Raw genomic sequence first — 14635 nt, 5'->3', positions numbered from 1 at the left:
TTTTTGGTTTGATCTCTCTCTCTCTCTCTCTCTCTCTCTCTCTCTCACACACACACACACACACACACACGCACGCATGCACGCACCCATGCAGGCAAATGCTCATGCACATCTCCACATGTTATGCATATAAACATATATACGTTTGTATATGTACATGCACATTTACATGCAAACCTATGCGTGAACAATTTTGCTTCATGCGTGTACATTGAAAGTTTACATATTCTCTTCTTCCAGAAAAGGGGGTTCACCTTTCCATTTATGAGTGTGAATGAAAAGGGGGTTCATCTTTGCATTGAAAGTGTTTTTCCCATTGCTAAATACATTAATTTTTTTTTTTTATATGTAATTGAGAATTTTATTGAAAAACGTGAAAGTCATAGCTTAAGGAGACATATACAAGACAAGCCAAATACAAGAAGTTAATTGGTTCTTTTTACCAAAATACCTTTTGTTTTTTTGTTTTGTTTTGTTTTTTTTTGGAGGAAAATGACCTCTTTATTTAAAAAACCCTCAATTTTGGCGGAGGAAAATACCTTTTGTCTTCATGATAATTGTATTAAGTTAGTGTACCTCTGCACCTTTAAATTAAAGGCTAGTTTGGATGTTAGTATAAAAAGTGGGGGAAGAGTTATTGCCCCTTTCTTAATATTTGTGCCTTCTCATAGATATTGACAGCAATAAGTTTAAAAGAGGTAAATCTTGAGTTCTCTCTTGCATTTCTCATATAGCATGATATTTGGAACTGATCTGGTGTAAGGTTTCATTATATTTTGGCAGTTACTTTCTATGCTTTTATTAAAGCTCATAGACATGCCTGGGAAATTTTCTCTCTCCAAAAATTTTCTCTCCGTACACTTTGTGCTTTTCTTGGTTTTTTCTGTTCTTGTTTCTGGAGTTTGGGTCGTCAGTGGTGGTAATTCCTGGTGGTGATTAGCATGTAGTCCAGTTGGGTGTTAAGTTTCAGATTGGTGATTATTGTGTTAGTGTTTTGGATGGTGATGATGGGTATGTGCACAGAGGTCTTCATTGAACAGAAGTTATTTGTGTTTAGTAGGGAGAATGTTAGGTGGTGGAGAATTACTGAGAGTAATTGGCGTGTGGTGAAATACATTTCATTAGAGCATGAAGCTTTGGGGTGGTTGGGCTTGATGGTGAGGGAGTGTGCTGCGTCTTTGGGCTCCTCCGAGTTTCTTACAACTCGTAGAACTGGAAATGCAGTATTAATGATACAGAGGGGTTGCAACAGCAATGGAAGGTACTTCTCCATTTCGGATTTTGGGCATGAAAAGAGGAGAGGTATGTTAGTGGTTCCAGAAGGTAGAAAGGGTGGGGTGGAGGAAATTTGGAGATATTTTGAAGGAGTTCATGGCTCATCCCTCTGTTTCGGGGGTGAGAAACAAAGTGATGGCACTCCCATGGCCATCGCAGGCAGCCAAGCCGAAGGTGCTTAGGGGAGAAGGTGGTGCTCCTTCGTTGATGGTTGATGCCTCAAGGTCGTACAGCGAGGTCCTTCAAGTGCAGAAAGTACGGCAGCAAGAGGTGAGTGGAGTGGTGCCTATAGTGCCAGAGGTCGTGCAGAGGTCGTGCAAAGGCAGTGAGATAGATGAAGAATATTTGTTAAGGGTTCTGAGTAATATGGAGATAAAAGTAGGGCTGTTATTGGAAGAATTAGTTGGTCTTAAACGGTGCGTTAAGGGAAAGAAAGTGAAGGAACTGGGTCAGGTTTCGGAGCAGGGGGAGCTGGGTTTAAGGGAAGGGAATATGGGCTGGGCTGGGTTGGGATGCAGGCTGGGCTGGCGAAGGGAGTAAGGGCCGGGATGCAGGCTGGGCCAGCAAAGGGGCCGGGTCAGGTTGCAGGCCCAAAAAAGGCCTGGAAGGTGTTTCGGGCACCACCCAATATTTCGGGTCAGTGCCTGGCGCATCCTTCCGCGATGCCGGTAAGTGTCGTAACGGCTTCCTTACCGGCACAGAAACCTCCGATCGTCGTCGATGAATATCAGGGTGTGCCAGTTCAGGCACCTCGTCGGGAGGTTATCGAGGAGGGTGAGTTGCCGATTCAGCAAGGGTCTTTAATCACTATTTCTACGTCGTCGTTTTGTGGGTGCCGGTGGAGGAGGCACAGAAGCTGCCGTGTGTGGTGGATGGAGGCACAGGAGCGTTACATGTGCAGTCCCACTCGTCAGAGCATGGGTTCTCCTTACTGAGGGCTCCGACAGTTAACGAGGAGCCTCTGAAACAGTGTTGTCCGTTGCTGGATCGTGGGTTGGTGTTGGTGGATGCTCAGAAACAGTCGTGTGTGGTGGATGGAGGTACAGCAGTGTCTCTTGGGCAGTCTGGTTCATTGGAACAGGGGATATCTTTGGAGTTGGGTACTTCTGAGGGGCATGTAGTGGAACCCAGTGTTGATATGGAAGGTTTCAGAGTTCCTGAAAATGTGGTGGAACCCAGGGTTGAATCAAAAGTTGTATGTGGCTCGGAATTGGCATTATTTGCTTCTGCCACTAATGTTGAGGAGGGGGCCATTCTAACACCCTTGTGCACACTCCCGCCCAGATCTAATTATGGGAGTTCTTCGTCAAAATGATTTTCAAAAAAGTAGAGGAAATTCAAGAGGTCATTGGGATTTCGTTTGGAGGGTATGAAGAACAATTTAAGGCTCTCCTTGTAGCTCTTGAGGATAGTCATTCAAAATCAGCCTCTAAATGGGATAGGGAGCTTAAAAAGCTAACTTGCTCCATTAACTATGATGTGAAAGAAGGGAGTGGCGGAAGGGATAGATCGAGGGGGAGGGGTAACATAGTTTTTTATGAAGCCTAAGATTTTATCATGGAATGTGCGGGAGCTTAATGATCGCAATAAGCGCCTTCGTATCAAAGCATTATTGCGGTTGTGGAAGGGTGATGTGGTGTGTTTTCAAGAAACAAAGAGACGTTTTATTGACAGGAAATTTGTGCGAGGTTTATGGGGGTGTTCATATGTAGGTTGGACCTATTTGGCCTCTTCGGGAGCCTCAGGTGGAGTATTGCTTATGTGGGATAAAAGAGTGGTTGTGTCAATTGAGGAATGTGTCGGAGAGTTTTCGGTTGCGACTTTATTTAAAAATGTGGATGATGGATGGGAATGGGCATTTGCAGGTTCCTACAGTCCTAACGTGGATCGGGACAGGAGAAGGTTGTGGGAGGAGTTGGCGGGTGTATATTCCTTATGGGAAGTGCCGTGGTGCATGGGGGGTGATTTTAACACTATCCGGTTTCCTAGTGAGCGGTCAGGGCACTGTCGTCATTCTTTGGCCATGGAGGAATTCAACGAGTTCATATTTGATCTGGATTTCATGGATCTCCCTCTGGTAGGGGGTGAATTCACTTGGTCAAATGGGCGGGTTTGGTCGAGATTGGATAGATTCTTAGTTTCTCCTTTGTGGGAAGCTAAATATCCGGAAGTAAGTCAGAGAAGATTAGCTCGAGTCAGTTCAGATCATTATCCTATCCTTTTGGATTGTGGGGGTATTCATAGGGGGCGACGGTATTTCAAGTTTGAAAATATGTGGCTAATAGCAGATGAGTTTGTAGAGAGGGTTAGTAGTTGGTGGTCTTCATATCAGTTTTTTGGTACCCCAAGTTACATTCTTGCAAGCAAGTTGAAGGCATTGAAACAAGACTTGAAGAATTGGAATTTGGAGGTGTTTGGTCATATTGACAACCAGAAGATTTCACTGTTAGAGGAACTGCAGGAACTTGAGAATAAAGAGTTTTTGGGAGATAATTCGGAGGAGGTGTTATTGAGGAAGGGATTGGTTATGGCAAACTTAGAGAGGGCCTTGCAATCGGAGGAGATTTCATGGCGTCAAAAATCCAGGGCACTTTGGTTGAAAGAAGGTGATAGGTGTACGAAGTTCTTTCACAAAGTGGCTAATTCACACCGGCGTAACAATGTCATAGAGTTACTTCAATCAGGCTCTCAGGTGATATCTTCTCCTTCTGAGCTAGAAAATCACATAGTACAGTATTATGAGTCCCTTCTCTCAGAATCGGTTACTTGGAGGCCGAAGCTTGATGCTTTGCATTTTGAGGAAATTGATTCGCAGAGCGTGAGTATTTTGGAGAGACCTTTTGTTGAAGAAGAGATCCACAAGGTCATATCTAGCATGGCAAAGGATAAAGCGCCGGGGCCGGATGGCTTTTCAATGGGGTTCTTTCAAACTTGTTGGGATATTGTAAAAGGTGATGTTATGCAGGTTTTTAACGAATTTCACTCCTTTCAGAAGTTTGAAAAGTCCATTAATACAACCTTTATTGCTCTTATTCCTAAAAAACATAGGGCTTCAACTATTGAAGATTTTTGGCCTATAAGCCTGATTAGTAGCGTTTATAAGATAATCTCGAAGGTTCTTGCTAACCGGCTTAGTCCGGTGTTAGAACATATTATCTCCAAGTCCCAAAATGCATTTATTCGTGGGAGACAAATTCTTGACTCAGTACTTGTTGCAAATGAGTGCTTGGATTACAAGTTACGGGAGGGAGGTTCAGGTGTTCTGTGCAAGCTTGATATGGAAAAGGCCTATGACCATGTGAATTGGGAATTCCTTTTATATGTGCTTGAGAGATGTGGTTTTGGGGTTAGGTGGATTACATAGATGCGTCATTGTATTTCAACTGCCCGATTCTCAGTTCTGGTTAATGGTACACTTGCTGGTTTTTTTGCTAGTTCAAGAGGTCTACGACAGGGAGATCCTTTATCTCCTCTTTTATTTGTCATAGTTATGGAGGCTTTGAATAGGATGGTGTAGGCTGCTGTTGGGGGAGGTTTCTTATCGGGTTTTCAGGTGGGCAATGGTGATGGTGGCACTATTGTCATATCACATCTTCTTTTTGCAGATGACACATTAGTTTTTTTGTGAAGCAAAGAGTAGCCAGATCCAAATGTTAAGAGCATTGTTACTTTGCTTTGAGGCAGTGTCAGGACTAAAGGTGAATTTGGGCAAGTCTGAGATGGTTCCTGTGGGTGTGGTTTCTAATATTCACAGGTTAGCTAGTCTCCTGGATTGTAAGGTGTCCTCTTTTCCAATGAAATACTTGGGTCTCCCCTTGGAAGCAACTTTCAAGAATAAAGCTATATGGGATGGGATAGTGGAGAAGATAGAGAAAAGACTGGCTGGCTGGAAACGGGTGTACTTATCGAAGGGGGGCCGTCTCACTCTTATCAAGAGTACTCTTACTAATCTTCCCACTTATTTTTTATCTTTGTTTCCTATGCCTGTAGGGGTGGTGAACAGGGTGGAGAAACTCTTTAGGGCGTTCCTATGGGGTGGAATGGGGGAGGAGAAGAAATTCCATTTGGTTAGATGGGAGACTGTATGCGCCTCAGTTGTGAATGGGGGGTTGGGTGTTTGTAATTTGAGAACTTTCAACAAAGCTTTATTGGGAAAATGGCTATGGAGATATCATTCGGAAGGGGGGTCATTGTGGAGGGACACTATTGATGCTTGACATGGTGTCGCTTGGGGTGGTTGGTGCTCTAAGGAAGTAAGTGGGGGCTATGGGGTGGGTTTATGGAAGTATATAAGGAAGGGGTGGTCATGTTTTGTAAATCAAATTCGCTTTGCAGTTGGTGAGGGCAGTCGCATCAGATTTTGGAGGGATGTGTGGTGTGGAGTCCAGGCTTTGGAAAGGGTTTTTCCGACTTTATACCGTATTGCAGCTGATAGGGAAGTTTCAGTGGCTGACGTGCGTATATTCTCTCATGGTGTGCATATGTGGAATATTCTTTTTAATAGGGATTTCCATGATTGGGAATTATCTATTGTTTCAGAATTTTTCAGCTTATTATATTCAACGAAGAACTCATTGACACAGCGAGATAGTTTGAAGTGGAGGTCTAATAACCATAAGTTATGTACAGTCAAGGCGTATTATAGCATCTTGACAACACAACTTGAGACTACTCCGTTCCCTTGGAAGAATATTTGGAGGTCTCGTGTGCCCCCTAGAGTAGCTTTCTTCGTTTGGAGTGCAGCTCTTGGGAAGATATTGACCACAGACAACTTAAGGAAGAGAGGATGTGTAGTATTGGACTGGTGCTACTTGTGTAAGAAGAATGGAGAATCTGTGGACCATCTATTACTACACTGTGAGGTAATAAGAGTGTTGTGGGATGAGATCTTTCTGAGGGTTGATGTTGCCTGGGTTATGCCTATGAGGGTGGTGGATTTGTTGGGATGTTGGTCAAAGTTGCAAGGTTGCAAACAAGTGGCAGCAGTGTGGAAGATGATTCCGTTGTGTATTATGTGATGTATTTGGACGGAAAGGAACGCACGTTGTTTTGAAGATAAGGAACGCACAAGTACTGAGTTGAAGAATTTTTTTCTCCACACTCTAATGTGTTGGTTTTCCACTATTGTATTACATGGGGACAATTTCTTGTCTTTAATTTATCGCTTCTAGAATGTTTTTAGGAGTTCCTTTGTATACGTCCTGTGTACAAGGACTATGTTTATTTCATTCATATATATAATATCTCTCTTTTTACTGATAAAAAAAAAAAATATATTTGTGCCTTTTCAATGTGAACAATCTTTATGGAACTGAGAAGTATTTTGAATGCTTTTGTTCAGAACGATTTTGAGTTGTCTGAGTATTCAAAGAAGTAAAATGCCAATCTGTGGATGCATCTGACAGAATGGCAAACACTATGAACATATGGCTGTACAATTTTTTGTGCAAATATATTGCTGTAATTTTGAAAGGAAGGGTCTGGAACTTAAGCTCATTTTTCCTGTAGTTCATGTTTACTTATTATTGCTGTTATCTCTGGTGCTTTTCTGGACTTACCCTCATAAAAGCTGTGCTTTAAAACTGCTATTATTAGTACTTATTTGATATTTATTTTCCCTTGGTGGGTTTGTTGTGCTCATCATATCCTTAGAACTCGTATTGTGATGTGCTTTTCATAAATCAGCTAGTTTGAATATAAAATTAAATTTGGGGAGTGTCATCTTTGATGGACGATTCATATACTGTCCGTGTATGATAGTTTTGATGCAGTAATGGATCTCCATAGGGCACTGGGCTGTTTATGGTCAATTTTGCATTTAAAGTATGACTTGTAATAAAACAGATGAATGTCTTTACGGTCAGTATTATCAAGAGTTTTTTAAATTTACTTTTATAATATGAAGGCCTGTAGAGGGGTGGAGTGGGCACTGGGTTTGAAGTCAATTTTACCCGTTAATTTAAAGAAGAGCTCAACGTGGAGCCTTACTTTAGTATTTTGGAGAGATCCCAGGTATGTTGGACCTCTTCTGTATGGAGTAAAAAATCTTGAAATGTTCAGCTTGGTATTGGTTGCCATTTCAATCCTATTAGTTGCCATTTATTTGGGATTAATGCTTTGGTACACTTTGAGATCATATTTGCTCATTAACACCTCGTTCTTGCAAAGTTAATCTCTTTCTATTGGTTCTCTGTTTTTGAAACAATAGCTGTGCTAATGTAGAGCATAGAACTCATGACTCTGCAGCTATGCCATACAGCTTTGAGCTTCATCCCAGGAACCTGGGGTTTTCTCTTCTCTGAACATCACTCTGACCAGGTTTTGCTCTCACTTGCACTTATGGGCATGGAATCCATTGCTTTTCTTAGTGGTGGCTGTTGATCTTTTCTGATTCATTTTTATACTTACACATGAATTCGTCTTGATTTTGCTGGCTTTCTTTTAGGAGAATGCTTTACAAACAAAGAAACAGCACATTTTGAGTCCAATTGGACTAGAGAAAGTGTAGTAGTAATTGGTGGGTTCATCACTTTGCTTTGAGCTTAGAAGTGGAATAATGCCTAGGTTGTTTATGATTGTTGTAATTTCAGCTCAGCACTGTTGATTATACTATAAATAAATCAATAACTGGTGGAATGAATTGCATCTAGAACGTTGTAATTTTATCTATCTTTATTTTTTTGGGTGGTTCGAAGTGCATTGTGCACTGCTTAAGCAAACTGTCCATGCTCCTATTGAGTGTACATTCTCCTCCTTTTCTTTTACTTTTCCTGTGGTGTTGATTCTAATTTGAGAAAACCGAATATGGAATTCCTTCTAGTTCTGGACCTTTGGGCCTCGTTTCAATTCTTAAAAATGCATTCCAAATATGCGCTATATGAACATCTAGGTTTAGGAGCTGAGTTGTTTTTGCTGTTAGAGAACTCAGCTTTCTCTCTCTCACATGGGATCCTGATAGTAACCTCCTTGTAGGTTTGAGTGAGGATTCAGAGCTGTCTGAGGCTTCTTGGCTCCTATTATTTGAAGTGGAAATGTCACTTTCGTCCTATTATTTTAGCCCCCTTTGGATAGACTTCGATAGTACACAACGTGTGTTCTACTTTGCTTTTCACGCTATTGATTTTGCTTTCCAAAGTGACATTATGAGTATACTTGGGTGAAGAATTTTACCCAAGTGGTGCTTTGTTTTTGCAAACTTTCTATGTCAAACGCTAAATTTTCGACCTCAGCTCGATGAACGTTAGATTGGAAAAAGTTCTGGAAATTGAAAATTCATGACAGGCACAACAGAAGCTGCTCTGCTCTTGGGATACTCCCTTCTAAGGGATAAAATATTGTTATGTTGAGTCCGCACCTACTTCAGGACTTGGCATCCCCTTTATGTTATGTTGGAGATGAGATAAAACATTATCCTCTCTTTCAAAGATGCCATTTTAGTTAGGGCTCGTTTGGATAGTAAGATGAGATGAGTTGAATAAAATATTGTTCGAATATTATTTTTTAATATTATTATTGTTATGAGATTTGAAAAAGTTGAGTTGTTTATTATATTTTGTATGAGAATTTGGAAAAATTATAATGATAAGATGAGATAAGATAGGTTAAGAGTGTTTCTGTATCCAAATAGGACGTTATAAAAAAAAAAAAAAAAAAGATGCCATTGTACTAGAGAACTTTGGAGCTGATACCCGTTCTTGTTATATTAAATACATTTGGAGAGAGGAAGAGAGAAAGAGAGAGCCACAAAGTAAAAACTACCTAAAACTTCCAACATGCTTGAAATATGCTAATACCAACTTCGAACATGATTGGCAACGTTTGATACAATAATCAAATGTAAAAGAACATATAAGAAAATGGAAAAAAAAAAAAAACATTTGCTTGATATTGCTTCGATTAATCTCCCCATCAAACCATCTATACGATTCATCTAATTTTTCTGCTTACTGTTGGAGTCCTTTTGTTTAAGAAAAACAAGAGCTTCCCCTTGAAGTTCTCCATAATTTGACAAGGGTGCTACATATGGATTTTGTTGGTTCGTTTTCCTCTTCAATGTTATCTCTTGACTCTACTACATTTACTTCTTCCTGCAAAAGGTAGTGGCTGCTTAATTATGCAAAATCAACGACAAGAATTAGGATGAGACTTTAATCTATTGCGATTAATTCTTACATTCACAATGAACTTAATCCCAATCTTTATCTGTCCTTCGTAGGTATCATCTTCAAGCACCACATTATATGGAGCCGGTTTTATTTCTATAAAGTCTCTTTCGGCTCCCTCTAGAACTATTCCACCAAGGTAAATCCTGCAATGCAAATTGGATCAAACACAATAGATTAATCTTTTGGAGAAACTTAAAAGAAATTTGGATTGTTCACCATGTTAGTCATCATGTCCATACCATTTTTTTGTTTTTTTATTAGCATCGGGTGTCCAGGAACAACGTTCCAACTAATCCCGGGGGTGCACAGGCCCTCGGCAAGGAATTTTCTGCAAGTGTACCTGGGGTAACTCAAGGGGAAAATCTCACAGTCTAATGACCCCTAGAGATTGTTTGTACCTAAGGGGATTTGAACCTTAGATCTGAGGGAGCATACTCTCAAATCCAAGGCCTTTTCTACTTGAGCCAACCCCTAGGGTTCATATCCATACCAATTTTAGAAGAACACTCCTTATATTTACTACTCTTGGCTCATAAAAGGTTTAATTCTAGAACATACTCTCAGGGGAAGCAAAAACATAGCATCAATTCTAGTATAATAAATCTCGTATGGCTGAAGGGAAAGACATTACATTGTTTCACCAATAAATGCACTGTCTGTGAGGAATTCTGTGTCCATGATTCTTATTTTGAGATGTGTCAAGTTTTTCCAATCAGACAAAGGGAGCTCAAATAGGAATTTTTCATTCCACCAAGCCTTATCATCTTCACCTGCACAATGAAACTTTGTTAATAGGACTAGCATTTGGTTTCCATGAGTACAGCAACATATTGGAAAACAACAGCATGAGCTAAACCTGATGATACTTTGCTTCTATGTACTTGAGTTCCACATTCGATAATGACATAATACGATCGGGTTCCTATGATGATATGATCAAATTCAAACTGTTAGTGATTCCTAAAATGGATGTTGTCTTTGATAGGAGGAAAAATGACAGAACAAAAAATGCAGCATTCTTTGCACAAAGACAGTAAGAAGAGAAGGAATTATACCAATAAGTTTTGTGTGTCTAATGCCTTTAGCATTAACAAGAAGCACTTCAAGGATGCCTCCTCTCATTTGTGTGTGTGTGTGTGTTTTGTGGAGTGTGAAGAGAAACAAAACGAGAGCATGAGATCTCATTGAAAAAGGTCTCTACGATGCTGTATTAATTGGGAAAGAAACTATGATGGCAGTTTCATTTGTTCATTGAATACACGGTTACATCAGTGAGGGTTTTAAGGTACAATATATCAGAGGAAATGCCTTATTAATGGCCTTGAAAGCGTAACTTCATGAGAAGTGTTTAGTAGTAACATAATGATATTTGTTGTAGGACAATGCCGTATGTTTTAGTAGGATTCTTCTTAGCTTACTCAAACAATAAGCTTTCATACACTGTTTTTCTTTTCCTAATATTTACAGCATGTTTTGAAAAATAATAATGTTACATACAGTCATAAAGTGCGTAAGCATCGTGCAGTTTCTTTGAAAAAGAGTGAAGTTTACTATTAAAAAATTAATTTTCTTTTCATGTGGGTCTTGTAAAGTGAACAACTAGCTGCCATTGTGAAAATGTTGTCCTTCAACATTTTTTGACTCCCCTATTTTTTTTTCATAGGCATTATTTTAGGGACACCAACCATATTAATTAGGGGACTTTCAGCCCCCAACCATAATTAATTATAGAAAAAATCTACACAACCTCTTACTATTCACACAATCTGCACACACCACACTTTTTTTAATTTTTAATTTTTTTATCAAATATTTAATATATGAATAATAAATAGAAGAATTGAATTAATTTAAAAATAATAAACTTAAAAAAAATTAAAAAAAAAATTAAAATTTAAAAAAATGTGGTGTGTGGAAGTTGTGAAGGTTGTATAACATTGCTCCAGGATTCTGCTAGAAGGCCATTGGGCCATTGGCTTATGACTGATACATTGAATAATGAAGTTTGCACGCATATAATTTATTAACGGAAAGATTGATTGATTTTATCAAAGTTAAATTTTTAGAGAAATTTTCAAAATTAGAGTTTAAGGATTAATATATTTAAAGAGCAAACCACGATGACTATTTTAATATTTAACTTTATTTATTTTTGTGTTTGTCACTCTAATTGATGCAATCTGTGCATAGAAAGATGAAAGCATCACTCTATCCAAATCCAACCAAAGTGAATTTCAAAAAAGATAAAACATTAGATAAATGATTGAAAAGTTGGGCGTGATTTGAATTATATTTTATTTTTGTGGGAGATTTTCATTCCTAATGTATGACATTAGAGACGGGCTGATTAGCAATCAACTACTTGTCGTTCAAATTGAAGTAAAGTTAAAACAAAGAAGATTTTTTGGAGTTATTGTTAGATATATTAAAGACATCAGGTAGAAGATTGATATTGATAGATATATTAAGTAGGTCATATAAGATTGTTGATAGATATATTAAGTAGGTCATATAAATATTTATATAGACTCTGTTTAGATGTTAAGAATATCTCAGATCATATGAAATTGTTTACAAATAATAGTGTATAATTTAAGAATAATAATGAACTGTTTATAAAAAATAATGAAATAGTTTGAGAATGTCCGATAACAGTTATATTCACAAGCACAACATCAACGTGTCCTTTCACCTTAAATTCTCAAATTCGGACAACAATCCGAGAAACCACGTAAAACCCATGCATTTGCATTTGCATGGTTGTTCTTACCGCACAACGGAAAAGCATCAAATCTCTGGCTCACGTGATCCCCGCCTTCCAGCAGCAATACCCCCCAAATCTCGTGCACTTCACACTTGCGACACTTTCCGGTCGCACGTCCGTACTCTTTGCTTTCCCTCGCTAATACACACGCCTCGTTCGTGCCAAACCCTAACCTCACACACTCGCACAGAGACACGCTCGCCTTCCGCCCCGCACACGCGCGAAACCCTAGCCCTCGCATGCTCGCACGCTTTCTCACTCACTCTCTCTCACCGGCCGGACTTGACCGCTGTGCTCGCCGGATAATCCCACGCCTCTAGCGCTCCCTCGTTTTTTTATCTCTCCGAACTCCGGCTTCTGTGTTTGAAACCACGCCGGACGCCGGTCGCCGGAATTCGACCTTCTCGGCCGTGAATTCTGCGTAAGTTTTGGTTTTGGAGTTAAGAACGCGGATCTGGTTGAGGGTGCTCTATTTGAGCTTTGATTGATGACTAAAAGGTTGAAATTCTTGGAGAAAAATAGAGAAATAACGGCTTGTCGAGTCGCTGGAACTTGATTATCCGTGTTCACGCTGACATGAGAAGGTAATTATGATATATTGGCACTTGAAGATGAATTTACGGTGCAAACAAGTTTCTTTTTTTTGTTAACGGTCTTTTTATTTGTTTTTTGTAGGAGATAGAATTTTCTTTTCCTTTTACATTTTTTTTGGCTTTATGGTATTGTACAGTTAGAGAGTTGAGCTGAAACTCCGTTTAGTATGTGATAAATTGATGGAAAAGTGAACGATAAGCTCAACTTTCTGAAGTCACTCATTTAATCTGGGTTATTTATTTATTTATTGTTTTTTTGATCCCATAAATTATAACCGTGAAAGATATCGTCATTTTAGTTTTTATTAGGATCAATATGATTTGGCCTTCAGGGACGACTCGGATGCTGAAACCTGTCTTTTGAGAGGCTAGGAGCTGCTATGGGGACAAAAGTGTTTCATTTTCTCTGTAGGTACTTTTGTCTTGGTTAATGCGTGTTTCGTTTTCTATGGGCATTTTTAGTCATCTTGAAGTTCATGATGGTTGCCCGAGAATGGAAAGATATGAGCTATTTTGGTGGATACAGAACATAAAAATAGCGGCTGGATAATGGAAATACCGAATAACACACTTCGATTGGGGCTGGAGAAAGACCAATGAACAGTTTGGGATTTTCACATACCCTACACGTTTCTATCCTAGCCTTTTTTACAGAAACAAAGTCACGAACACCTTGACTGCATACACACATACTGTATGATAACTACTCCTGCACTAACCCGACTGGCATATGCACAAACACCGTATCACAATATTCAACATGCAGTTCCCCACTTGGGTATATGTTCTGCTGTATTGCCCTGTGAATACTCCGTCGGTATGAAAAGTTTGCCTGGCTCTCCAATTTGACCCGCAATAATACCTACAGCTTCTCCTCTTAGTCCTATCATTCTAGCTTCTGATCATCTTTACGTATGTCTTCAAGAGTTTTCTTCACTGTTTTCTTCAATCAATATTTGATCATGTTCAATTATGCAGACTTGTGATGTTTTTACACCGATGGCCAAGTGGAATCTTTCATTTCAACTGAAATCTCAAGCATAATCCCTTCTCTCAGCACCACTGCATTTCATCCCAAGGGGTTGGATTTTATAGGTTGTGCCACTGAAATTGCAGTTTATGTTGGGGAAATTAACTTCTGTGCTTCTGATTTTCCCTGCTGCTTCTTCCTGGACAGCCTCTCGTCCGCCATTCAAGCCACCACAAACAATTCCTCAAAGTCTTGGGTCTGGCAGATTGCACCTCTGCGACAATTTCTTTCTTCAAACTGCCAACAAGAGCTCCAATTGAAGCTCTTTGAGGCCAACTAACATCTTAATCAGCAAGCCTTTCAAAGTCTCGTTGAAACTCTCTCACTGTCCCTTGCGGTTGAATATATGAAATAGTTTCTTCAAAATTCTTGTACTCTGTAGACCCAAACTTGGGCCTCGAGTTCTCATTCAGAAGCTTCCCAAGTGACTTCCATTCCTTCCTTCTTATGTTGTCATTGTAACCACTGCTACCATTGATTCGCTTCACCATCTAAATGAAAGGAAGCGAGGACAACACACTGGTTTGCTGCAGTTCCCTGTTATCCCTTAAGTAGAGTGGAAAATCCATCTTGATGTACTTTTGGAACGGCTGTGTGAGAGCTTGAATCCTCCTTGTGACTCACTGTTTATGAGGACGATTCTGAGTTATTGGAAGAAGGTGGCTTCTTTGAGTGACCATGAGTATGTGTCAAGATGCTCATAATCTCCTTCAATAAAGCCTTGATCCCCTCTGTGCGTGAGTTTGTACTCTGGACATCAACCTCCATCGACAAACAGCCTTCCATTCCTCTTGATGTTGATTTCTAC

General features: G+C 39.6%; 2 protein-coding genes and 1 long non-coding RNA gene across 5 annotated transcripts in view; 2 read left to right on the top strand and 1 right to left on the bottom strand.

The window, feature by feature from the left end:
- Positions 1 to 6554: 6554 nt before the first annotated feature.
- On the top strand, positions 6555 to 7792 carry LOC121247050. Its single transcript, XR_005937210.1, has 2 exons — positions 6555 to 7593; positions 7721 to 7792. It is a non-coding gene; the product is annotated as an uncharacterized LOC121247050 (long non-coding RNA).
- Positions 7793 to 9396: 1604 nt separating this feature from the next.
- Positions 9397 to 10562, bottom strand: LOC121247250 (elicitor-responsive protein 3). Its single transcript, XM_041145626.1, has 4 exons — positions 10496 to 10562; positions 10297 to 10362; positions 10072 to 10210; positions 9397 to 9583 (listed from the first exon to the last, which is right to left on the bottom strand). The coding sequence occupies exons 1-4, from the start codon at positions 10560 to 10562 to the stop codon at positions 9397 to 9399; spliced, it is 459 nt and encodes a 152-aa protein (XP_041001560.1).
- A 1728-nt stretch (positions 10563 to 12290) lies between these two features.
- LOC121245830 (beta-amylase 7) overlaps positions 12291 to 14635 on the top strand; it is a 13140-nt gene continuing 10795 nt past the window's right edge. The window contains exons 1-2 of one of the 3 annotated variants that reach the window (XM_041143705.1): positions 12291 to 12788; positions 13130 to 13205. The gene's annotated coding sequence lies outside the window, so the exon portion shown is untranslated. Of the gene's footprint in view, positions 12789 to 13096; positions 13206 to 14635 lie in introns of all 3 variants that reach the window. The other 2 variants (XM_041143704.1, XM_041143703.1) reach the window with 2 other exon arrangements.

Source organism: Juglans microcarpa x Juglans regia, chromosome 1S (genome assembly GCF_004785595.1).
Source record: "Juglans microcarpa x Juglans regia isolate MS1-56 chromosome 1S, Jm3101_v1.0, whole genome shotgun sequence".
NCBI lineage: Eukaryota > Viridiplantae > Streptophyta > Magnoliopsida > Fagales > Juglandaceae > Juglans > Juglans microcarpa x Juglans regia.
Note: the sequence above shows the minus strand (reverse complement) of the source record. Positions and strands in the feature narration are given on the sequence as shown.

Excerpts from the sequence above, each read along its gene's own strand:
- LOC121247250 (XM_041145626.1), bottom strand. The coding sequence starts at position 10,562 with ATGAGAGGAGGCATCCTTGAAGTGCTTCTTGTTAATGCTAAAGGCATT. Across the intron at positions 10,363-10,495 it reads TAGACACACAAAACTTATTG|GAACCCGATCGTATTATGTC; the intron begins GTATAATTCCTT and ends ATATCATCATAG. Across the intron at positions 9,584-10,071 it reads GCATTTATTGGTGAAACAAT|GATTTACCTTGGTGGAATAG; the intron begins GTAATGTCTTTC and ends TTTGCATTGCAG.